We start from the raw sequence: 25,033 nt of genomic DNA, 5'->3' as shown, positions 1-25,033 counted from the left end.
CAGAAACTCTGGAGGTGGAGGGGAGGGGAGGACGGGCACCAAGCTCTCCCGGTGCTTCTGATGCATGCTGTAGTTTGAGAATCACTGCCCTAAATTCCACAGTTACCCTTCCTTTATCCAAACCACTTTAGTGGATGGACGCAATTTACCACAATCAAACCTTGTGTTCCGATCTCTAAGTCATTTTTTATAGTCTAATAGGAAGTGGGAAGTTTGAAATATGGGCTTTAAACATATCTGCCACCTTCTTTTATTTCATGAAATTCTCATACTTGCTCATCTACTCGAGCCTTCTCCCTCATTATATTTTTAACTTCAAACATTTGATCACCCCATGTGAAATCATTTTCAAGAGTTTCTTCAATCTTTTCTGGGGAAAATACCAGGCTCTAAATCACGATGCAAGTGATGAGAAATGTCATTCATTTTAAATATGCATTCTTTTTCGGATATTATCTTCTGTTAAGAGAGCAGATATCATGGGAGTGACAAGACTAGGAGAAATAGTTTATTAACAAAGCTAAGGAACAAAGGAGTAAGATTTTTTTTCTTTTATTTGATAGATACTTCCTGAGAACTTCAGTGTTTTTAGTTTGATCCAGGAAATGCGAACACAAAGGCCTTCATTTGTTCAAACTCAGGTATGCAACTATGGTGAATGGATCATAACACGTGTCTGAGTCTTGCTACATCTCTCTGTTCAATAGTAAGGCCACCCAAAACAGCTGACTGCCCAGCTGTAACACAAACTGACTCTTAGGTACACTAGCCCATTTGCATTTCCTTGAACTCTGAACAGATCAATTTTTTTCCTGTATCCCTTGCCTTGGATCAAATTCCTCTCATTCCTTGTATTTTACTGTCTGTGCAGAAGATATTAAGAAACTAATGTAATATTTCTTATAAAGGATGTTGAAGAAATTCCACAAGCTGTTTGATTTATTATAAAGAAATAGTTGGGTCAGGTTAACTCGAAGTTTTATAGCAGTAATTCACTTCTGAAACCATAGAAAAATCAGAGCTTTATCATTTCGACTTCAGGAAGTGGTAAAGGAATCTGGAGAAGGCAGTCTGTATACTCATTTTTTGACTTGATGAAAAATAAAAATAAAAGCAACCATACTCCTATCGCCTAGAGGTAGCCACGATTACTATTGTTCTGTAGTCTCTCCTGATCCTTATTGTATGCATACTTTAAAAAACCATAATTAGAATCATACTATATACGGTTGCATATGTATGACAATATTTTCATCCACCCCAAAGTGCTCACCCTCGTTCACTCCGTTAGGGATGCTCTTCCCCTGTTTTGTCCTCTCTCCCGCTCAAGTTCCACCGCCTAGGTGAAACTTTCCCAGCACAGATCTCTCACTCTCTACAACATCAATTTCACCCAGATTTCCATACCAATAATTTTACCCACATTTCTAAAAAAAATGGTCTCCATCTTTAAGATGGGGTTTAGCTTTGCCCCATTCATTCATTCACTAAGCATTGATTGATATAAGTAACAGATACTTTTACATAATTTGTTAGAACTACTTTCTCCTGCTTAAATGGCAAGACCCTGAAGTGTTTAAAGCACTTACAAATGAACTTGCACATAGACTTGGAGGTAAAATAATCACCAGTGGAAGTTTAGGTATTTTCATTGGGCATTTGTGAATTGAGGGGAAAATATGAAGAGCTATTGTAATAAAAGCCTTCTGTTTGGCCCACACAGGTTTTCCACTAATAGCTAGTGGAAAAAAAAATTTTTTTTCATGCGTCGACTGTAGGTGTTTTCTATATTCGACCTGAGGGAAAAAGTTTCTATGAAATAAAAGCACTGGCTGGTTTAGTGCCACCAGACTTAAAAGCAGGCTGACCCATGTAAATGGCTAAAGACCCCAGGAAGTATGCAACCTAGTTGTCTAATATTACATTGTAACACTGAATCAATCAATAAAACCCTACCCCATTTCAGAGAAAGTCCATTTCCGGCCTCCTTGCAAAGGTCGGAAGACAGAGGAAACGATTTCTGGTTAGCCTTCACATGTTCATCAACGTTATCAACAATCAGCTGAACAAATCCCTTCCCAGTTGTCGCTGCTTTTTCTGACACCATTCTCACCAGGAAATAGCACTGTAACCAGCTGAGCGCTTCCTGTCTGACTTTTCTCTCTTCTTAAAAAAATGGAAGAGTGTACCAACAGATGTGTTGGGTGATACAGACTCTGTAGTGTTCTGCTAAAATTATAACTGGCAAAAGTTGTGCTTTATTTGTATACGATTGTGTGAAGTGCCGGGGAAACCCCGCTGAGGCTCTTTCAGATGAAAAGTAGATCCAAAATCAAATGCTAGAGCAGGTCCGGGGGCAGAACCCCCCTCCTCCCTCCCCTTCGCCCCCCCCTCCCGCCAGGACCTTATAATGGTGGTGGTGTCATTTCTAGACAGTGAAATCCTTTTACAAGCACAAGTTTCCAGACTCTCTTGGGTGGTCTACTTTTCTTGGGTGTCTTTGCTAGGAGAGCATTTCAGCGGCTTGATCTAGAGTCAGAAGATTTAGGTTCGAATCCAAGTCTGGAAATCATTGCTGAACGACCTTGCACAAAATGTAAACAGGGATAACAGCCTACCTACTTTAGAGATCAATTGTCAGGGTCAAGTGAAGAATACATATTGAAGCTATCTATCTACCCATCGACCACAATCTATCTCCCTTTTTCCAGATAAGATGAAAGTGCCTGACCAAAAAATGCATCCGGGATCAGATAAAATGTTTAAAATGTGAGCCAGGAAAATGGAATTGGAGGGTTGATGGTGGAGGGAAGGATAAATGGGATCAGAACATAAAACATGCTGGAAGTCCCTTGTATATTTAGAGGTAGAAGATCAAATATTTAGCTGTTTCTAGTAGCCTAGAAGTGCTTTGCAATCCTAAATGGGCTTCGCAAACATAAGGGCACTACGATTAAATTCCTGTTGATGGTCTTTTCAGGTCTGCTATACTAGGATTTGACTGATGTTCACACTCCTGAACTCTGGTTCTGTGGTTCACCAAGTTTCTTGTTTGTTTTCATTTGTTTCGGTTTGTGATGCTCTTCAGGAACAGTATGAACTGGTCTACAAGGCTGTATTAGAACTTTTTAAGAGACAGATGGATGTTATTAGGGATCAACACTCGGGAACAGAGGTAAACATTAACCTTGATATTTTGTCTTTTTTTTCATATTTGATTTTGGTCAAGGGATCTCAGATCAGTTGCAGGACTTCATTGATTATTTATTGTCACTTAGTTGGAGCGTCAGGGGTGCATGGGGCTACGCTGCAAATCTCCTGTGGAGAAGGACCAATTAATTGAAGTACTTCAACTTAGAAAATGAATCTTTTGGTTAACCTACTGTATACAAGTTTCAGCTCAATTTAGAAACAATAGGAGTGAGTGACAGGGCAAGTGTATATTCTGTTCCCAGGTCAAATAGCTGTGTGGCAAGTTAAAAGTGAGAGTGACAGTTACAAAGTGAAATCATAGTTGAGCACCAATGTGATTTTTCAGGTTCCTCTAGCCTCACTTTGATTGCATAAGTCTCATCAAATTTTGGGAATATTTTAGAATATGCAGAGGAATTTTTAGCTGAGGGTCTTACATATAAAAACGATTATGATTTAACCAAATTCCAATTAAATATTGAGTATTCCAGGATATGCTATTTTGATTTCATCACAAAAATTGATGAGTCAAATACTTACTGTGTAGTCACAAAGCACTAGGTTCTGAACAAACTTAAAGAAGATAAAATTACTGATTTACATTTCAAGGGTATATTTTGTAACATATTTCTTAATTTAATTTTTAATATCACATTTTGGATTCTTAATCTGAAAATATTCACTGAGGACCTGCTACCTAGCTACTACCTAGTATTAGGAATACAAAGTATATAAGACATGATTCTGATCATAACTCCTATCAGTCAAATGCTGAATCATGAGGAAGGAAAGAAAGCCAGAAAAACTGTTGAGGTTTGAAATGGACTAAGCAATCCTAGTTAGTGTCAACTTCAAGGGAAAACAATGTGGTGGAAAGATGTGAAATAAGAGTATAGTCTTGTCAGAAATTTTTACTTATATCCTATTTATGTATGTTTTATTGGCTAGTATTCCCAGACCAAAGTTAAATGATAAAGGTGATTATGGACAACCAAATTTTAATGGGAAAGATTTTCATGTTTCACTATCAAGTGTGATGCTGACTTGATTGGAGATATCTGTTTGTTTGTTTTATACCTCTTAATCCCCATCATCTATTTCACCTCTTCCCCCACCTACCTCCTCCCTGGCAACCACCAGTTTATTCTCTATAGTTAAGCGTTTTTTGGGGGCATCTGAGTAGCTCAGTCAATTAAGTTTCCAACTCTTGATCTTAGCTCAGGTCTTGATCTCAGGGTCGTGAGTTCAAGCCCCGTGTTGGGCTCCTCGCTGGGCCTGGAGCCTATTTAAAAAAAAAAAGTCTTTTTTTTGTTGTTGTTAATTTTGCTTTTTAGATTCCCCAAATGAGTGAAAACATATGGTATTTATTTTCCTCCGTTTGACTTATTTCACTTAGCATAATACCCTCTAGGTTCATCCATGTTGTCACAAATGGCAGGATTTCATTCTTTTTTATATGGAATATTCATTCGTCTATGGATGGACGCTTGAGCTGCTTCCATAGTTTGTCTATTGTAAATAATGCTGCAATAAACATAGGAGTGCATATATCCCTTGAAATTAGTGTTTTTGTATTCTTTGAGTAAATACCCAGTAGTGTGATTACTGGATCAAATGGCAGTCTTATTTTTAATTTTTTAAGGAACCTCCATACTGTTTTCCATAGTGGCTGCACCAACTTACATTCTCACCAACACTGCACGAGAGTTCTCTTTTCTCTACTTCCTCTCTAAGACTTGTTTCTTGTGCTTTTTATTTTAGCCATTCTGACAGGTGTGAGGTGATATCTCATTGTGGTTTTGATTTGCATATCCCTGATGATTAGTGTTTTGAGCATCTTTCATGTGCCTATAGGCCATCTGCATGTCTTCTTTAGAAAAATGTCTATTCGGGGCGCCTGGGTGGCTCAGTCGTTGGGCATCTGCCTTCCGCTTGGGTCATGATCCCGGGGTCCTGGGATTGAGCCCCGCATTGGGCTCCCTGCTCGGTGGGAAGCCTGCTTCTCCCTCTCCCACTCCCCCTGCTTGTGTTCCCTCTCTCGATGTGTCTCTCTCTGTCAAATAAATAAAATCTTTAAAAAAAAAAAAAAGAAAAATGTCTATTCATGTCCTCTGCCTATTTTTTAATCAGATTTTTTTTGATGTTGAGTTGTACAAGTTCTTTATATATTTTAGATATTAACTCCTTTGAATATATCATTTACAAATGTCTTCTTCCATTCAGTAGGTTGCCTTTTGTTTTGTTGATGATTTCCTTTCTGTGCCGAAGATTTTCATTTTGATATAGTCCCCATAGTTTATTTTTGCTTTTGTTTCCCTTGCCTGAGGACACATAGCCATAAATATGTTGCTAAGGCCAGTGTCCAAGAGATTACTGTAAGAAATTACCTATGTTTTCTTTTAGGAGTTTGATGGTTTTAGGCCTCACATTTAGGTCTTTAATCCACTTTGAGTTTATTTTTGTGTATGATGTAAGAGAGTGGTCTAGTTTAATTCTTTTGCATGTAGCTGTCCAGTTTTCCCAACACCATTTATTGAAAAGACTGTCATTTCCCCATTGTATATTCTTTTTTTTAAGTTATTTATTTATTTATTTGAGACACAGAGTGAGAGAGACAGAGAGAGACAGAGAGAGACAGAGAGAGAGCTTGCGCGCACAAGTAGGGGGAGGGGCAGAGGGAGAAGCTGACTCCGTGCTGAGCAGGAGGCCGAACTGCACTGGGGCTCAATCCCAGGACCCCAAGATCATGACCCAAGCCGAAAGCAGACACTCAAAAACTGAGCCACCCAGGTGCCCCACCCCATTGTATATTCTTGCCACCTTTGTCATGGATTAATTGATCATATAAATGTGGGTCTGTTTCTGGGCTCTCTATCTGTTCCATTGATCTATGTGTCTATTTTTGTGTCAGTACATACTGTTTTGATGACTCTAGCTTTGTAATATATCTTGAAAAATGGGATTGTGCTATGTCTAGCTTTGTTTACTTTCTCAAGATTGGGCTTTGACTCTTTGAGGTCTTTTGTAGTTCCATACCAATTTTAGGATTATTTGTTCTAGTTCTGTGAAAAATGCTATTGGTATTTTGACAGAGATTGCATTGAATCTGTAAATTGCTTTGGGTTGTATGAACATTTTAAGAATATTAATTCTTCCAATTCATGAACATGGTATATCTTTCCATTTGTTGTATCATCTTCAATTTCTTTAATCAATGTCTTTTGCCTCCTTGGTTAAATTTATTCCTAGGTATCTTATTCATTTTGGTGCAATTATAAATTGGACTATTATTTTTCAATTGTTTAAAGAGCGTATTCATTGATTTCTATTTTATTAGGAAATTTTTAGAGAAAGAATGTTGAATTCTGTCAATTGCATATTTTGAATTCATGGAGTGCTCACGTGGATTTCTCCTTTGACTTATTAATACAGTCATACCATTGGATTTGTTAATATCAAACCATCCCTGTATTCTTAGAATTAACCCTTCTTGAGCAAAAAATATTCTTTTTTTTAAAGATTTTATTTATTTATTTGACAGAGAGAGACACAGCGAGAGAGGGAACACAAGCAGGGGGAGTGGGAGAGGGAGAAGCAGGCTTCCCGTGGAGCAGGGAGCCCGATGTGGGGCTTGATCCCAGGATCCTGGGATCATGACCTGAGCTGAAGGCAGACGCTTAATGACTGAGCCACTCAGGCACCCCAACAAAAAATATTCTTTTGATATGTTGCTGGAATATGTGGGCTAATATTTTATTTAGGTTCCAGGAAATGCCAGTACTCAAATTTAGCCCAGTAGCAGGGCCCTGGCTCCAGTTGGGTTGTTTGGAGTGGGCCCTTATTCAGTAAATGGGAACATAGCAACACAGTTCAAACTCCCACAGAGAGAATGGGTTACAGTTAACTAAAGAGGACTTCTGTTTCTGGAAAGATCAAATAGACATACTTTTCCCTATTCCTCCCACTAAGTGCAACTAGAAACCATTATATAATTGACATTATATATAAAACAACTATAAGAAGGCTCTGAGAGATAGAAAGAAGACAGGTCAGCTAAGGACCTTGGAACCTGAGGAAAGACATGATGGTAAGTTCCTTGGGTTTTCTTTTGACTCATATATCCCAGACTGGAAACTGAAGAAGTCAACAACATGGAAAAGCCAGGGATGCAGACAAAAAAGCCCCAACAACAGCCTGCTCTGTCTAGCCAAAGGACCAGAAAAGGGGCAGTCCAGCAAGACAGAAAACTTTTAGATAATCATCACTCTACTTTAGTTAACACCACAGAAAATAATGGTCCCCCAACCCCACCCATGTCAGCAAAGGCTGAGTGGGGTCCTAGATTTCCACCTTTCTAACACTGTAGTAGAATGCCAGAGTGGTGTCAGAGAAGGTCAGGTAAAGAGGTAGGACTTTCATCCTTAATGGCCTGAAATGAGGGTTTCCTGCAGTGTCATTGGAGACTGCATGGGGAGCAAGCTTCCACTGGACAGTAACATGGTACCCTAATGCCTTCCCACTGAAGTAGTATCTGAAGAAGTCTAGTAGAGAATTAGGACTTCCACCATCATCCAGCAGTGATAAGGCCACCCCTACCACAGTGTCAGTAGAGACCACATGGGGAGCCTCTCCTGTGATGTCTCCCCTTGGGTGTCAACAAAGACTCAGTGAGGAAACTGGTAGAAGTAGAATACACCTGGCAGTAACAAGGCAGTAATGAGGCACAACCTTCCCTTTCCTCTGTAGAATGGAGTTAAAAATAAAAGAACCTAGCTAAAAGAGAAGATTTAACTAAGATCCAGAGCCTCATAACAATACAAAAATGTCTAGGTTTCAATTGAAATCACTCATCATACCAAGAACCAGGAAGATCTCAAACCAAATGAATAAAAGACAACCAATAGATGACAATACTGAGATGATAAAGATGTTAGAATTATCTGACAAAGTTTTAAAAGCAGCCCCAATTAAAATGCTTCAATGAGCAATTACAAACATGCTTAAAATTTTTTAAAAAATGGAAAGGCTCAGCAATAAATAGAAAAAGATTCAGCAAAAAATTCAGAAGATATAAAGAAGAACCAATGGCAATTTTAGAATTGAAAAAGGTAGTAACTGAAACAAAATAGCTTAGTAGATGAGCTCAACAGCAGAATTCAGGGTACATAAAGAAAAAAAGAACTAATGAGCTAGAAGATAGAACAATAGGAATTACCCAATCTAAACATCAGAAATAAAATAGACTGGAAAAAAAAGAACAAACAGAGCCTTAGGGAACCTAAGGGACTACTACAAAAAAACTAGCATTTGTGTCAGCAAAGTCTAAGAAGGAGAGGAGAAAAAAGGCAAGGCTAAAAAAGTACTTAAAGACTCAGTATAGGGGCACCTGGGTGGCTCAGTCATTAAGCATCTGCCTTCGGCTCAGGTCATGGTCCCAGGGTCCTGGGATTGAGCCCCACATCGGGCTCCCTGCCCCACAGGAGGCCTGCTTCTCCCCCTCCCACTCCCCCTGCTTGTGTTCCCTCTCTCGTTGTCTCTCTCTCTGTCAAATAAATAAAATCTTTAAAAAAACAAAACAAAACAAAAAAGACTCAGTATAATTAAACTTCTGAAAACTAAAGATAAAAGTTCTAGGAAACAGCCACAGGATAATGATCTTAACTGTAGGGAGAAAACAATTAGTATGATAGCAAAATTGTCATCAGAAACCATGGAAGCCAGAAGAAAGTGAAACAATATTTCTCCAGTGCTGAAAAAAAATAAATGGCAACCCAGAATCCCATACCCAGTAAAAATATCTTTCAGGAATGAAGAAGAAATCAAGACATTCTCAGATGAAAAACAAACAAACAAACAAACAAAGAGAATTTGTTTGGTAGACCTATCTTTAAAAAAATGACAAAGGAAGTTTTCTAAACAGAAAGGAAATGATGAAAGGGAGAACATGATAAGCAAAAGCATGGGTAAATGTAATAGATTTTCTTTTTCTTCTTGAGTTTTCTAAATTGCTTGATTATTGAAGCAAAAATTATACAGTCTGATATGTATAATTTTATGTATTAGAGGAAATACTTAAGATAATTATAAACAGGGAAGGGTTAGGGACGTAAAGGGAGAGGTTTCTGTACTTGAACTAGTGAACTAATAACACCTGTAGACTGTGATAGGTTATGTATATATAATGTAATACCTAGAGCCACCACTACAAAAACTCTACAAAGATATACCTTAAAAAACACTATAGGTAAATCAAAATGAAATTCTAAAAATGCAGGAGAAAGAAAAAAGAAATGAAAAACAGAACAAACAGAAAACAAAAAATAAAATGGCAGACTTAAGCCCTGACATATCAATAATTACATTAAATGTAAATGGTATACATATATCAGTTAAAAGACAGATTGGCAGAGTGTATTGAAAACATCTATATGCTGTCTATAAGAAATATATTTCGAATATATAGGTTGGTTTAAAGTAAAGATTGGGAAAAAGATATATCATGTATTCATATAAACATGAGTAAGGGAACAAAAATACTAATTCAAAGGGGCACATGTACTCTGATGTTTATGGTAGCATTATCAACAATAGCCCAATTATGGAAAAGAGCCCAAATGCCCATTAACTAATGAATGGATAAAGAAGATGTGGCATATATACATATATATACATATATATATATATAATGGAATATTATATATAATGGACTATTACTCAGCCATCAAAAAGAATGAAATCTTGCGGGGCGCCTGGGTGGCTCAGTTGGTTAAGCGATTGCCTTCGGCTCAGGTCATGATCCTGGAGTCCCGGGATTGAGTCCCGCATCAGGCTCCCTGCTCGGCGGGGGGGTCTGCTTCTCCCTCTGACCCTCCCCCCTCTCATGCTCTCTCTCTCATTCTCTCTCTCAAATAAATAAATAAAATCTTAAAAAAAAAAAAAAAGAATGAAATCTTGCCATTTGCAACACGTGGATTGAGCTTAAGTGTATTAGGTAACTGAAACAAGTCAGTCAGAGAAAGACAAATACCATATGATTTCATTCATATGTGGAATTTAAGAAACAAAACAGATGAACATAGGAGAAGGGAGAAAAGCAAGGGAAATAAACCATGTTAACTATAGAGAACAAACAGCGTTGATGGAGGGGGATGGGCTAAATGGGTGATGGGTATTAAGGAGGGCACTTGTGTTGAGCACTGGGTATAATAGTAAGTGATGAATCACCAAATTCTACTCCTGAAACCAATATTACATTATATGTTAGTTAACTAGAATTTAAATAAAAATTTGAAGAAGGGGCACCTGGGCGGCTCAGTGGGTTAAGTGTCTGCCTTTGGCTTAGGTCATGATCTCAGGTTCCTGGGATCAAGTCCCACAACAGGCTCTCCACTTAGTGAGGAGTCTGCTTCTCCCTCTCATTCTTCTCTTGCTCTCCCTGCTCTCCCTCTCTCTCTCAAATAAATAAATAAAATCTAAAAAAATTTTTTGAAGAAAAAAATAACAAGGATAATAGAAGGTCAGCAGGACTATTGTAGTGTAAGTTGAGTTAATGTACTCTTTATGGTCAGAGTTCTATTGTCTATAGATTGTTTGGAAAATTGTTAATCCACCTTTCAATGGATTTCAAAAGATGTGGTCTAAAGATTTGTTGTGGTCATTTATGGGGAGATTTTGAATCTAAACCCAGGGTACCTATACAATAGTCAGGTCCACTAGAGCTCCAAGGAAATAATCTGTAAGAAAGAAAAGTCTTTTATGCTGGAGTAAAATAATGTTAAATGGCAAAAAAATTAAAAATAAATATAAACATGAATAAAGGAAAGAATATAGCAAGAGTAGCTATATTAATATCAGATAAAGTAGGCTTCAGAGCAAAGAAAATTATCATAGGAAGGAAGGGACATTATATAATGATAAAAGGATCAATCCACCAATAAGACATAGATAGTAGTCCTAAGTGTGTATGAACCAAACATATGTGAAGCAAAAACTGACAGAACCGAAAGGAGAAATAGACAAATCTGGTTATAGTTCAGTACTCCTCTCTTAACAATTGATAGAAAAACTCAATGGAAAATCGGCAAGAATATAGGATAACTCAACACCACCATCAACCAACAGGATCAAATTGATATTTATAGAACATTCCAATCAACATCACAAGAACACACATCTTTTTTTTCAAGTGTTGATGGAACATATACTGAGATCAGTTATATTCAGGGCCACAAAACAATCTCAAACATCTAAAAGAACTGAAATCATACAGAATGTATTCTCTGACCACAGTGGAATCAAACTAGAAGTCAATAACAGAAAGATAACAGGAAAAGGTCCAAACACTTGGAAACTAAACTACATTCTTCTAAATAATCCATTGAGTGAAAGAGGGAGTTTCATGGGAAATTTTTAAAAAAACACACATTGAACTGAATAAAAATGAACACATTGACATTTGTGGGACAGAGCTACAGCAGTTTTGAGAGGAAAGTTTATAGCACTCTAAATGCAAACATTTGAAAACAGCAAAAGTCTCAAATCAACAATCTGAGCTCCCACTTTTAAGAATCTAAGGGAGGAAAAAAGCAAAATAAACCCAAAGAAAAGAGAAGGAAAGAAATAGTGAGCAGAAATCAATGAAATTGAAAACAAAAACTGTGGAAAAAAGAGCCAAAATGATCAATAAAGTTGACAAACCTCTATGAAGACAGCTGAGGAAAAAAGAAGATAGAAATGACCAATATCAGGAGTGAAATGGGAGAGCCCTAGAGTCTCTGCAGATATCAAAAGGATAATAAAGGAATATAGTATGAACTGGACACATCTACACTTGACAACTTAGACAAAATGGATTACTTCCTCATGAAACACAAACTACCATAGCTTACTCAACATGAAATAAATCATTTGAATAGCCCCATAACAGTCAAGGAAATGGAATTCATAATTTAAAACTCCCAAAAAAGAAATCTCTAGACTCACATAATTTCACTTGAGTATTCCAACCAAATAGTTAGGGAAGAATTACCATGAATTTTACACAATCTATACCAGAAAATAGGAGGAGGAAACACTTTCCCCATTCATATTTTCTGTTGTGGTCAAATATATCATTGTATCACAGTGGAAATAATTACCTCCTTAACCATTTTTAAGTGTATAATGCAGTGGCAGTAAGTACCTTTGCTATATGCATGACCATCACTACTATTTATTTCTAGAAATTTTTCATCATCCTAAACAGAAACTCTCCATGCCCCCTACCCCAACCCCTAACAACTTCTATTCTAATTTTTGTCTCTATAAGATTGCTTATTCTAGGTACATCATATATGTGGAATCATGTATTTATTCTTTTGAATCTGGCTTATTTCATGTGGCATGTTTTTAAGGTTCATCTATTTTTTTTAGTATGCATCAGAATTTCATTCCTTTTTATGGTTGTATAATATTCAATTGTGTGTATATCCCATATTTTGCTTATTCATTCATCCACCAATTGATACTTGAATTGTTTCCACCTTTTGGTTACTGTGAATAATGCTGCTATAAAAATTGTTGTACTGGGGCGCCTGGGTGGCTCAGTCGGTTAAGTGCCTGCCTTCGGCTCAGGTCACGATCCCATGGTCCTGGGATCGAGCCCCACATCAGGCTCCCCGCTCAATGGAGAGCCTGTTTCTCTCTCTCCCTCTGCTGCTTCCCCTGTTTGTGTGCTCGCTCTCTCTCTCAAATAAATAAATAAAATCTTTTAAAAAAAATCGGTGTACCAATATTTGTTGAAGTCCCTACTTTAAATTCTTTGGGGTATATACCCAGAAGAATCCAGGAATTGCTGGATCATACAGTAATTCATACAGTAATTCTAGGTTTAGTTTTTAAAGGTACTGCCATACTGTTTTTTACAGCAGCTGCAAAATTTTACATCCCCACTAGCAATGCACAAGAGTTTCAATTTCTCCACATCCATGCCACCACTTGGTATTTTCTGGTTTTGGGTTTTTTTTTTTTTCTAGATAATAGCCATCCTAATGGGTGTCAAGTGGTATCTCATGGGTTTTGATTTGCATTTCCCTAATGATTAATTGATGTTGAGCATCATTTTTGTGTGCTTATAGGCCGTTTGTATATCTTCTTTGGACAAATGTATATCCAAGTCCTTTGCCTATTTTTTTTTCAAAATTTTTAAATTGTGGTAAAGTAGGGGCACCTGTGTGGCTCAGTCAGTTGAGCATTGACACTTGGTTTTGGCTTGGTCATGATCTTGGGGTTGTGGGATCAAGTCCAGTTGGGCTTGTGCTCAGCACGGAGTCTGCTTGGGATTCTTTCCCTCTTCCTCTTCCTCTCCCTCTGCTCCTCCCCCTGTTTGCATGTGTGCATGCATACATGCTCTCTCCCTAAAATAAAATCTTTTTTAAAATTGTGGTAAAATATACATAAATTTAACCACCTTAATTAATTCTATGTGCATAGTTCAATGGTACTATGAACATTCATGTTGTTGTGCAATTATCGCCACCATACATTTCCAGGACTCTTTTTATCTTGAAAAACTGAAACTTTATACCTGTTAAATAATAGTTCCCCAATCCTTCTTCCCCTCCCCCCATCTTTGGCAACCATTATTCTACCATTTGTATCTATGAATTTGAATACTCTAGGTACGTCATATTAGTGGGATCACATGATATTTGTCCTTTTGTGTCTGGCTTATTGCACTTAGCATAATGTCCTCAAGGTTCATCAATGTCATAACATGTCAGAATTTCCTTCTTTTTTAAGGCTGAATAATATTCCATTGTATGCCACACTTTGTTTCTCCATTCATCCATTGGTGAATGGGGGTTTACTTCTACCTTTTGGCTATTGTGAATAATACTGCTAAGATCGTGAGTGTGTAAATATCTTTTTGTGTTCCTGTTTTCAGTTCTTTGGGGTATATATGCAGAAGTGGAAATGCTGGGTCATATGATAATTCTTTTTTTTTTTTAATATTTATTTAAGTAATCTGTACACTCAACATGGGGCTCAAACTCACGACCCTGAGATCAAGAGTCACATGCTCTTCTGACCAAGCCAGCCAGGTGCTCCTCCCATGATAATTCTGTGTTTAATTTTTTGAGGCACTGCCAAACTGTTTTTTACAGCAGCTACACCATTTTACATCCCTACTAGCAATATACAAGGTTCCAATTTCTCCATATCCTTAGCAACTATTTTTATTTGCTTATTTATGGTAACCATCCAATGGGTATAAAGTGGTATCTCATTGTGGTTCTGGTTTGTATTTTCCTGATTAGCAATGGAGAGCATTTTTCATGTGCTCATTGGCCATTTGTATATCATCTTTTGAAAAGTGTCTATATATAAGTCTTTTGCCCATTTTTGAATTGGGTTTTTGTTGTTGCTGTTGTTGAGTCTTAGGAGTTCTCTGTATATTCTGGACTGTTGTTTTTATCATGAATTTTTTCAAATGCTTTTCTTCTGCTTCAACTGACATTCTCATGTGAGGGTTTTCTCCTTTATTTTATTAATGTGGTGTATTATGTTGATTGATTTTTGTATGTTGAACAATCCTTGCATTCTGGGAATAAATCCCACTTTGTCATGACATATAATCCTTTTAATATGATGCTGAATTCAGTATGCTAGTATTTGGTTGAGGACTTTGCATCAATAATCATAAACGATACTGATCTATAGTTTTCTTTTTCTTGTAGTATCTTTGTCTGGCCTTGGTATCAGGGTAATGCTGGCGTCATAGTATAACTTAGCAAGTGTCAACTTTTTGGGAGAGTTTGTGAAAGACTGGTATTAATTCTTCATTAAATGTTTGGTAGAATTCACTAATGAAACCATCTGGTCCTGGCTTTTCTTTGTTGGAAAGTCTTTTGATTACTGATTCAGTCTACTTACTAGGTCTATTCAAATTTCCTATTTCTTCCTGAGTCAGTTTGGTTGATCATATGTTTCTAAGAATTTGTCCATTTCATCTAGGTTGTATAATTTGTCGGTGTACAATTGTTCACATTATTGTCTTATAATACTTTTTATTTCTGTAAAATTGGTAGTAACATACCCACTTTTATTTCTGTAATTTGAGATTTTGGTAATTTGAGTCTTCTCTCTTTTTTCCTTAGTCAATCTAACTAAGGTTTGTCACTTTTATTGAACTCTTCAAAGGATCAATTTTTGGTTTTGTTGATTTTCTCCATTGTTTTCTTAGTCTCTATTTCATTTAGCTCTGCTCTAATCTTTAATATTTCCTTCCTTCTGCTAGCTTTTGGTTTAGTTTGCTTTTTTTTCTAGTTCCTTAGGTGTAAAGCTGAGTTATTGATTTGAGATCTTTCTTCTTCTTTTTTTTTTTTTTTAAGATTTTATTTATTTATTTGAGAGAGAGAGAATGAGAGACAGAGAGCATGAGAGGGAGGAGGGTCAGAGGGAGAAGCAGACTCCCTGCCGAGCAGGGAGCCCGATGCGGGATTCGATCCCGGGACTCCAGGATCATGACCTGAGCTGAAGGCAGTCGCTCAACCAACTGAGCCACCCAGGTGCCCTTCTTTTTTTATTTAAATTCAATTAATTAACATATAGTGTTGCACCCAAGATCTTTCTTTTTAAGAGTAGGCATCTATAGCTATAAATTCCCTCTGAATATCACTTTCACTGTATCTCATACATTTTGGTATGCTGTGTTTTTGTTCATTTTTAAATATTTTCTAATTTCTGTTGTGATTTCTTCTTTGACCCATTAGTTGTTTAATTTACACACATTTGTGAATTTTCTAGTTTTCTTTTTGTTATTAATTTTTAGTTTCAATCCATTATAATTGGAAAAGATACTTTGTATGACTTCAATATTTTAAAATTTATTAAGACTTGTTTTGTAAAGAAGATGTGGTCCATATATACAATGGAATATTACACAGCCATCAGAAAGGATGAATACCCAACTTTGACATCAACATGGATGGGACTGGAGATTATGCTAAGTGAAATAAGTCAAGCAGAGAAAGTCAATTATCATATGGTTCCACTTATTTGTGGAACACAAGTAATAGCATGGAGGACATTAGGAGAAGGAAGGGAAAAATGAAGGGGGCAATCGGAGGGGGAGACGAACCATGAGAGACTATGGACTCCGAGAAACAAACTGAGGGTTTTAGAGGGGACGAGGGTGGGGGGGATGGGTTAGCCCAGTGATGGGTATTAAGGAGGGCACTACATCAAAAACTAATGATATACTGTATGGTGACTAACATAACATAATAAAATAAAATTTAAAAAGAAAAGACTTGTTTTGTGGCCTACCATATGGTCTATCCTGTGCAATGTTCCATATAAGTTTGAGAAGAATGTGTATGTTGTAACATGGAGTGTTCTATATGTGCTGTTAGATTTAATTGGCTTATGGTGTTGTTCATGTCTGTCCTCTATTTCCTTATTGATCTTCTGTCTGATCTATCCATTACTGAAAGTGGGGTATTAATATCTTATCAGTTTACCCGACCTGCTGTAACAAATATCACAAACTAAGGAGGACTTAAAACAAATTTATTTTCAGGGCCTCTGAATGGCTCAGTCGGTTAAGCATCTGCCTTTGGCTCAGGTCATGATCCCAGGGTCCTGGGATCGAGCCCTGCATCAGGTTCCCTGCTCAGTGGGGAGCCTGCTTCTCCCTCTCCCGCTCCCCCTGCTTGTGCACTTGTATACTCTCTTTGTCAAATAAAAAAAAAAAATCTTAATCTTTAGATGCAACACACTTCATAAAACTGGTACTTCTTAAAAAAAAAAATTATTTTCTCATAGTTCTGGAGGTAGGAAGTCCAAAATCAAAGTGTCAGCAAGGCCATGCTTTCTCTCATAGCTCTAGCAAGAGTCTTCCTTGTCTCTTAGTTTCTGGTGTTTGGCAGCAATCTCTGGCATTCATTGGTTTGCGGATACATTGCTCCAGTCTCTGTCCCCATCATCACATGGCATTCTCCCTGTATGTCTCTGAGTCTCTGTTTTATCTTTTTATAAGGACACAGTTATTGTGATAGGGCCCACCTCAATCCAGTATGACCTCATCTTGACTAATAACATCTGCAAAGACTCTATTTCCATATAAGGTCACATTCACAGATATCAGGGATTAGATTTCAACATATCTTTTTGAGGGTCATAATTAAACCCATAATAGGTGGAATCTTAACAATGGCTGATGACATTTAAAAAATATATTTAAACATTTCTAAAATCAGGATATATTTTACAAATTGGTGGTATCTAAGATTCTACATAACATATTCGATAATGTGATAATTGCTATGAAGAAAAAAAGAGAGTGACTGACAAGTATGTGGGAGTATGATTTTAGGTTGAGTGGTCAGAGAAGGTTTTCTTATGCAGGTGACATTTAAGTATAGCATAATTACTTAGAAAGAGCCAGTTATGGAAAATCTGGAGCAAGAGTATTTTAATCAGAGGGAATAAGTGTGAAAGGCTGGAATTGGAAACAAGTTTGGTATGCTTAAGGAAAGGCAAGAAAAACAGTATAGCTAGAGCATGGTAAGGAAGAAAGAGGTAGAACAAGGTAAGTATGAGGACCTAATAAGCACTTACTAATTTAAGATTTGAGATGATGTAATTTCTGAAGGTAGATTGTTCATAAGAATAAAGGTACCCCTAAAGACATGTTAAAACTCCCACATTTAATACTACAAGCAAACACTTTCTAGCTTCTGTAACACTATTATTAATCCTTTATTTGGATCCCTTGATCTTGATATGTGAACAAGTTCTTCTTGGGCTCAATATTTTGGAAACTCATCTCTTTCATGAATGATTTAAAATCTTTAGGTTTCTGAAAAATAATTTCTCAACTTTATGAATGTTAAAATATCTCATTGCCATTTCTTCACTGAAAACCAGTGTCTTCCTTATTTCTCTTGAAGATTCAAGCACAGTATTCAGTTCTTGAGCAAAATCCCACTCTAGAAACAGAGTCTGATTCTCCTAATTTACCAAAAAGGTGAGTACAGTTTTACACACCCCAATGTTGTCTAGTTATGTCAGGGTGGGGGGCAAATCTCATGCTTCTAACTCATTGTGATGCTAAGAAGAGACCTCTTTGGGCTGCGGTGTCATCATTACTTTCTTTTTGTTTCAGTGGCATAAGAGAAGCAAATCGGATGAAGCAACAGAGCAAACCAAGGCTAAGGGTGAAAAGTGCACAAGCTTCTTCCTTTGACCTCAGGACTTCTTTCATAAGTGAAAAGGAAGGGTTAGTTTTGCACCCTACTGAACAGAGCAGTGCTTTTGACTTTTTGGAGCTAAATTGTAGTTGTAACAAAAATGCTGATACAACCACGAATTGGGAGACAAAGGCGTGTGCAATAGCTGGGGAGTCTCTTCAGAAGCATCAGAGTTTAGACTGGAGCGCCATTTTGTCTGGAGTGTGTCCAAATTCTAAATCTGCCGATGTAGCAGGAAGGTATTTTAATTCAAAGGGGCCAATAATGCGGACCAAATCAACTCCCTTTGAGCTGATACAACAGAGAGACACCAAAGAGCTGGACATCAAGGAAAATGTTTCTTGTCTGGAACCTCAACCCCACAACTCTTGTCTTGAGCAGGCTCAAAGAGCAAGGCATGTTTCTTCAGCAGAACTCAATGATTCACTGCCATCTGGCTCTCAGCCCCAAATGTGCAAGGCCCCTGATGCAAAGAGGCAGGACTCTCAGGCTCTTAATGCATATTCTTACATGTCTTTAGAAGATCCTTATTTCTTATCATTGTCTCCAAGTAGTGCTGGTTCTAAGATGTCTCTTGATTTACCTGAGAAGCCAGATGGAAACGTTTTACCTTGTTCCCCATTGCCAGCATCTTCTACAACCCTCTTTTCTTGTTACAATTCACATGATTCTTTAGCATTGAGTCCTCCAACTGATTACCCCCAACGGAACCCAGAGACAGAGGTAGTAGGTAAGTTATTTTTAGAAGTTTATATGGCATTTTAGATTTCACTCTGTTTCTATAGATTTGGTTTCTTCTTATGCTCCCCCTAGTCTTTCTCTGCTTCTTTCTCCTTCTTCCTTCTCCTCCTCAAAGAAATAAATTCCAGAAGGGTTTTCCTGATGTGATAAGTTAAAAAATAGCAATAACAAACATGTAATCATTGATGAAACTATGCCAGTAAGAGTGCCTCTAAAGAAGGCAGTCCCCATTCCTCTGGATGTATATCAGAGGTCCACAATTTACCCTTGCTATGCAGAAGCAACTTCCAAGGGAACAGCAGGAAGGATTTGATCCACAGCACCACGTGGTCATTCAGGGCTTTTATTGCTCAACCATATGGCTGCACTGAGTTGAAGAGATCACTAAGCACTGAATTCTCTTCCTGCAGGAGTTGGAAGAGGAGGACCTGATTTCTTCCCATCTTTGTGTAATAATGTAGTAGATGAGAATGTGTATTTAGTATTCTGTGTGGGACTTTCATCCTATATTCACCTTTACGTTCATACTTTTTCACCTTTATAATCCTGGATTTTTGCATATTATGCATATTGTTTTTGTTTTATTGAGTGGTTTGAAAGTAGAAGTAAATACTCTGCTAGAGATGGTTACAATAGCTTGATATGGAAGAAGGTGAAGAGCAAGTTTAACTCTCCAGATATATTATCAGAAATTTATAAGTAACATTTTACCTGAATAGGAAGTAGAGAAAGTTTTTTTTTTCTATAACATTATTTATTGTACAGCGTTTCTTAGTAGACAGATGTGTGGATGTGTAGTTTGTTACAAAAATATCTTATCTGGACCTAGTTCCTTCTTTATTTTATGTTCTTTGATCTTGTTTTATAATTTAAAGGATTATTTTTTTTAAGATATCCACAATACCTTAAACTTCTCTGAGCATCATCTTTAAAAAAAAAAAACAAAACCAGCAAATCCCGGCTTTAGGTATTGTAACATCGTTGACATGTTGCCACCTGGTGGCAGTTTCTTATAATAGCATTTGAATTTTTCTATAAAAATTCTGAATTTTTTTGTAGAAAAATAGAAAACCTTGATATGCCATTGTTTTGTAAAAAGGAAAAACATCCACATTCTTCAGTGTAGAATGAAGAAGAGATAATAAAATCTTTATACTTATACCTACTCTGTAACTGAATCCTTGGCATATTTCAAAGTGCTTTACCATGCTTTATTGTATATTCTATACAAAACAAAAGGGTTATATAGAAAACAATTCAAAATCTCCCGAATTAATATAATGTTTTATATTCTGTTAACTGGTACTCAGTGACTTGATCAAAATACTTTGGAGCCTTTAAAAGAAATAATTAATTTTGAAGAAGCAGGAAAGCCTCCTGGGTTTGCAACTTAAAATGGGAGAACTTATTTTGCTTTTTCCTTGAGGAAACACATACCAGCTTAAGTATTGTAATGATGCCTGATGGACTTTACATCAAGATTAGAATATAAGAATTTCCTTTGGTGGGGCGCCTGGGTGGCACAGTGGGTTAAGCATACTGCCCTTGGTTTTGGCTTAGATCGTGATCTCAGGGTCTTGAGATTGAGCCCCATGGACAACTCCATGCTCAGCATGGGGTCTGCTTGAGATTCTCTCTCCCTTCCACTCATGCTTGCTCTCTCTCTCTCTCTCTCTCAAATAAATAAATAAATCTTTTTTTTAAAAAAAGAATTTCCTTTGGATTTTTCTAATGAAGAATTATGGTTATATTTCTGGCATTTTGGATAGCAACTTCTCCAAGGATAGATGATGAAGTCCCCCCTCCACTTCCTGAACGGACAGCTGAATCTTTTATTGTGCTGGAGGAAGATGGTGAGTGCAGTTCAGTAAGTGTAAAATAAAGTGGATTAACTAGAATACTCCTCAGGTCCTGTCAATGTTCTGTGTGCTATTGCTGAGTAACATTTGCATTGTTCTAACAGAATTACAACACTCCTAAGAATTGGACCATATGTACTTTCTTCCAGGAGAATTCCCACTGAATGTTCCCAAATCCTTATCTTCAGCTGTGGAGGCAAAAGTTGGAGCATCACTAGAATGGAGTGGAACATCTGAGTCAAAGACATCTGATGACACTGTGAGACTTAGACCAACTAAGGTCCATAACTATTTTTTCTTTTTTTTTCCTACTCATCTGGATTCGACAGACCATAATCCTACTCCTTGTATTTTTAACACCTATCACTCAATAACTACTAAGCAGGTACTGCTTATAAAACAATGTGTTAGAGGATGTGGGGAGAAGACAATGGATAAAACACAATTCTTGCTCTTAAGAAACTTTCAAGTTGGAAGTGACTAAGGAAGGCTTAGTGAAAGAGGAAATATTTGAACTGGTTCCTGAAGGACAGTTAAGGTAAAAATAAATGTTTCATAAGTAGGTAGCCTGTTCATAGTAGTCATTTGGTAGGCTGTATTGTGTTCGCTGCGATACATATATTGTAGAGAATGATTTTTTGAATGACAGATGTATGTATTATTTAAGATAAACTTTTTGGAATAATGCTCCCCACTTCTGGAAGTAAAATCTATACTTCAATAATCTGTTATACATTTGTATATATTCTATGAACCAACTACCTTAAATTTTCAGAGATCAGAAAAGTAATTAACTAAACAAACATTTTAAAGTGCCTGCAATTGCAATGCTGGTAGGCAAATTTCTCTATCTTTTAAATTATACTTTTAATATATTAGTAGTTATTATTATTTTTAATAATATGCCCACATGTAATGGTCTTTATCTTTTTTTTTTTTTTTGTAATGGTCTTTATCTTAACAACTGCTAGAGCTAAGAACAATCACTCCTTCTCCAATGTCATGAAGTAATTTCAATTTCAACAGTTTACCTCCAATTAAAGTTTCTGGGAAATGTTCTGAGTAGGAAGGAAATAAATAAAAAAAGGATTAGTTTAGGACCAATTGCCATGACATATAAAAATCACCATAAGGTTATGGCAGAAGATATTTGCAAATGATAAATTCGATCAGGGGTTAATATCCAAAATATTTAAAGAACTTATACAACTCAACACCAAAAAAACCTAAAAATCTCTAATTTTAAAAATGGACAGAAGATATGAATAGACATTTTTCCAAAGAAGAAATACAGATGGCCAAGAGACATGAAAAGATGCCCATCACTAATCATCAGGGAAATGCAAATCAAAATCACAATGAGATATCACCTCACACCAGTCAGAATGGTTAAAATCAAAAACAAAAAACAAGTGTTGGTGAGGATGTGGGAAAACAGGAACCCTTGTGAACTGGTGGGAATGCAAACTGGTGCAGCCACTATGGAAGACAGTATGGAAGTTCCTCAAAAAGTTAAAAATAGAATTGCCATATGATCTAGTAATTCTACTACTGGGTATTTACCAAAGAAAACAAAAACACTAATTTGAAAAGATACATGCACCCCTATGTTTACTGCAGCATTCTTTATAATAGCTAAGATATGGAAGCAACTCAAGTGCCCATCCATAGATAATGGATAAAGAAGAAGATATGACATATATATGTATACAAGCAAACACACATATACTATACACATACATATCATGGGATATTATTCAGCCATAAAAAAGAATGAGATCTTGTCATTTGTGACAAATGGATGGACCTAGAGGGTATTATGCTAAGTGAGATAAGTCAGACAGAGAAAGACAAATACCATATGATTCACTTACATGTGGAATTTAAGAAACAAAACAAATGAGCAAAGAAAAAAGAGACAAACAGAAAAATAGACTCATAGTTATAGAGAACAAACTGAGGGTTAGCAGAGGGGAGGTGGGTGGGGGCATGGGTCAAATAGGTGAAGGGGATTAAGAGTACACGTATTGTGAACAGCACTGAGTAATGTATAGAATTGTTGAATCGTTACATTTTACACCTGAAACTAATATAACACTGTATGTTAATTCTACTTGAAGTTTAAAAAAATAATTTAAAAATATTAAAAATTCATAAGCTTTCTTTATAAAAAAAGGAAAAAAATAAATTTACAAAAAGAGAGTAAAGCACTGTAAGAGTTAAGGATGCTTTTTCATAATTTAGTGTGCTTACAAATTAGGAAAAATAAGGTCAACATTTCATAACTATCTCTATAACTATATGAAATATGCTTTCAAAAATGCCTTTTATTGCTTTGAGTTTGTAAATTTGTGTACGTATTCTTTTTTCACTTTTCTCTTCTTTCTTTCTTTCAGAGTGTAAAACTCCGGAGTCCCAAATCAGGTAAAAAATTTCCCCTGGCTTTAGATGACATTTAGCCCTAAGAATTTATACTATAAGAATGACTCGTTAAGTTTAGAGTAATTCACCTCAGGAGATGGCATGGTTCCCATAATAGCTCCCACTATTTATTGGTTTATTTCTGAGTTTCCCAGGCTAGGGGTTTTGTTTTTTCAAGGGCAAGGAAAACACAGGATTTTAGAATTCTGCTCCTTGATACATAATCCTTAAAACAAACAAACAAACAACAACAAAAAATCTATTTCAAATAGAATCTCTTAACACTTTGCAGCATTTCTATTTTATAGGTTTTACCATTGTTAGCAGTGTGATTCTTGCTGTTGCTTCTCCAGTATCTTCTTGAGCTTTGTTTTTTTTTTTCTTAAGATTTTATTTATTTATTTGAGAGAGAGAGTGAGCTAGAGAGAGAGAGAGAAGGAGCAGGGGGAGGGGCAGAGGGAGAAGCAGACTGCCCGCTGAGCTGGGAGCCTAACACAGGGCTCCATCCTGGGACTCCTGGGACTCTGGGATCCTGACCTGAGCTGAAGGCAGATGCTTAACTGACTGAGCCACCCAGGTGCCCTGAGTTTTGCTTGTTTTATACATCAAATAACAACATCCACCGTTAACATTTATTGGGCACATATAGGTACTTTACATACATTATAACAGGTGGTAGTTGCCCTTAACATAATTATTAATATGAACATGTTATTCAAATTACATAGGTAGTTTAACATAGAGGTTAATGAGCTTTGGAGTCAGATAGGCTTTAATTCAAACCTTTAGCCTACCAGTAGTTATCAAAATGCATAACCTTGGTTAAATTATATACTTTCTCTATTGATTTTCCTCATTTATAATATGAGGATAATAGAACTCGTTTCTTAGAGGGTATTTGTAAGGGTTAAGTGAGACAATGCTTATAAAGCTTTTAACACAGTGGTTGTCAAATAATAAGCTCTCATTAAATGTTACCTATTACAATTTTTATCAGACAATTATTAAATGAGCCATTCCTAAGCAAGTTCTATATGCCTTATACAGTGTTAGAATAGTCAGGACATATAGGAAAAGGTACTGTTTAATGTTTATATTCAAATTGGGTAGGCAAAATTAATACTTACTTGGAACCATTAACTGATAATCTGCGTGGACCGATTATAATCACCAGGAGTCTGGAAAAAAAGGAGGTAACACTGGAGTGGTTAGGAAATGCTTCACTGAGTAGAAGAAAGAAATTTAAGAATATGGGTAGACAGAGTAAAAAGGAGGGAATTCCAGGAGCTGGGATCAGGGTAACATCGACTTAAAAGGTAGAAATAAGCATGATGAGTATAGAGAAATGGTGAGTAGGTTAATTTAATTGCAATAGAGGATCTATTTTGGGAACTATGAAAAATAAATTTGGATAAAATGTGGAAAGATTCTGAAGGATTTTAAAGTTAGGCAGATAAAATATCCAGGTCAAAGAAATCTATATAGAGAGAAAGCAGATTCATGGTTGCCAATCCAATCTGGAGGAAATGGGAAGTGACTGCTAAATGGGTATGGAGTTTCTTTTTAGGGTGATGAAAATGTTTTTGA

General features: G+C 36.6%; 1 protein-coding gene across 4 annotated transcripts in view; it reads left to right on the top strand.

Moving 5' to 3' along the window:
- Window positions 1–25,033, top strand: part of PTPN22 (protein tyrosine phosphatase non-receptor type 22) — a 58,428-nt gene that overhangs the window by 20,162 nt on the left and 13,233 nt on the right. For 3 of the 4 annotated variants that reach the window (XR_014144095.1, XM_006728464.3, XM_081815703.1), the window contains exons 10-16: window positions 564–641; window positions 3,089–3,175; window positions 18,126–18,202; window positions 18,341–19,155; window positions 20,936–21,019; window positions 21,175–21,305; window positions 23,422–23,449. Coding sequence is in view for 3 of the 4 variants with exons in the window: in XM_006728464.3 (XP_006728527.2) it covers window positions 564–641; window positions 3,089–3,175; window positions 18,126–18,202; window positions 18,341–19,155; window positions 20,936–21,019; window positions 21,175–21,305; window positions 23,422–23,449 (1,300 nt within the window). In the remaining variant the exon portion in view is untranslated. The remainder of the gene's footprint in view (window positions 1–563; window positions 642–3,088; window positions 3,176–18,125; window positions 18,203–18,340; window positions 19,156–20,935; window positions 21,020–21,174; window positions 21,306–23,421; window positions 23,450–25,033) is intronic. The other variant, XM_081815702.1, reaches the window with a different exon arrangement.

This window comes from Leptonychotes weddellii, chromosome 4 (assembly GCF_054177405.1).
Source record: "Leptonychotes weddellii isolate Sample4059 chromosome 4, ASM5417740v2, whole genome shotgun sequence".
Classification (NCBI taxonomy): domain Eukaryota; kingdom Metazoa; phylum Chordata; class Mammalia; order Carnivora; family Phocidae; genus Leptonychotes; species Leptonychotes weddellii.
Note: the sequence above shows the minus strand (reverse complement) of the source record. Positions and strands in the feature narration are given on the sequence as shown.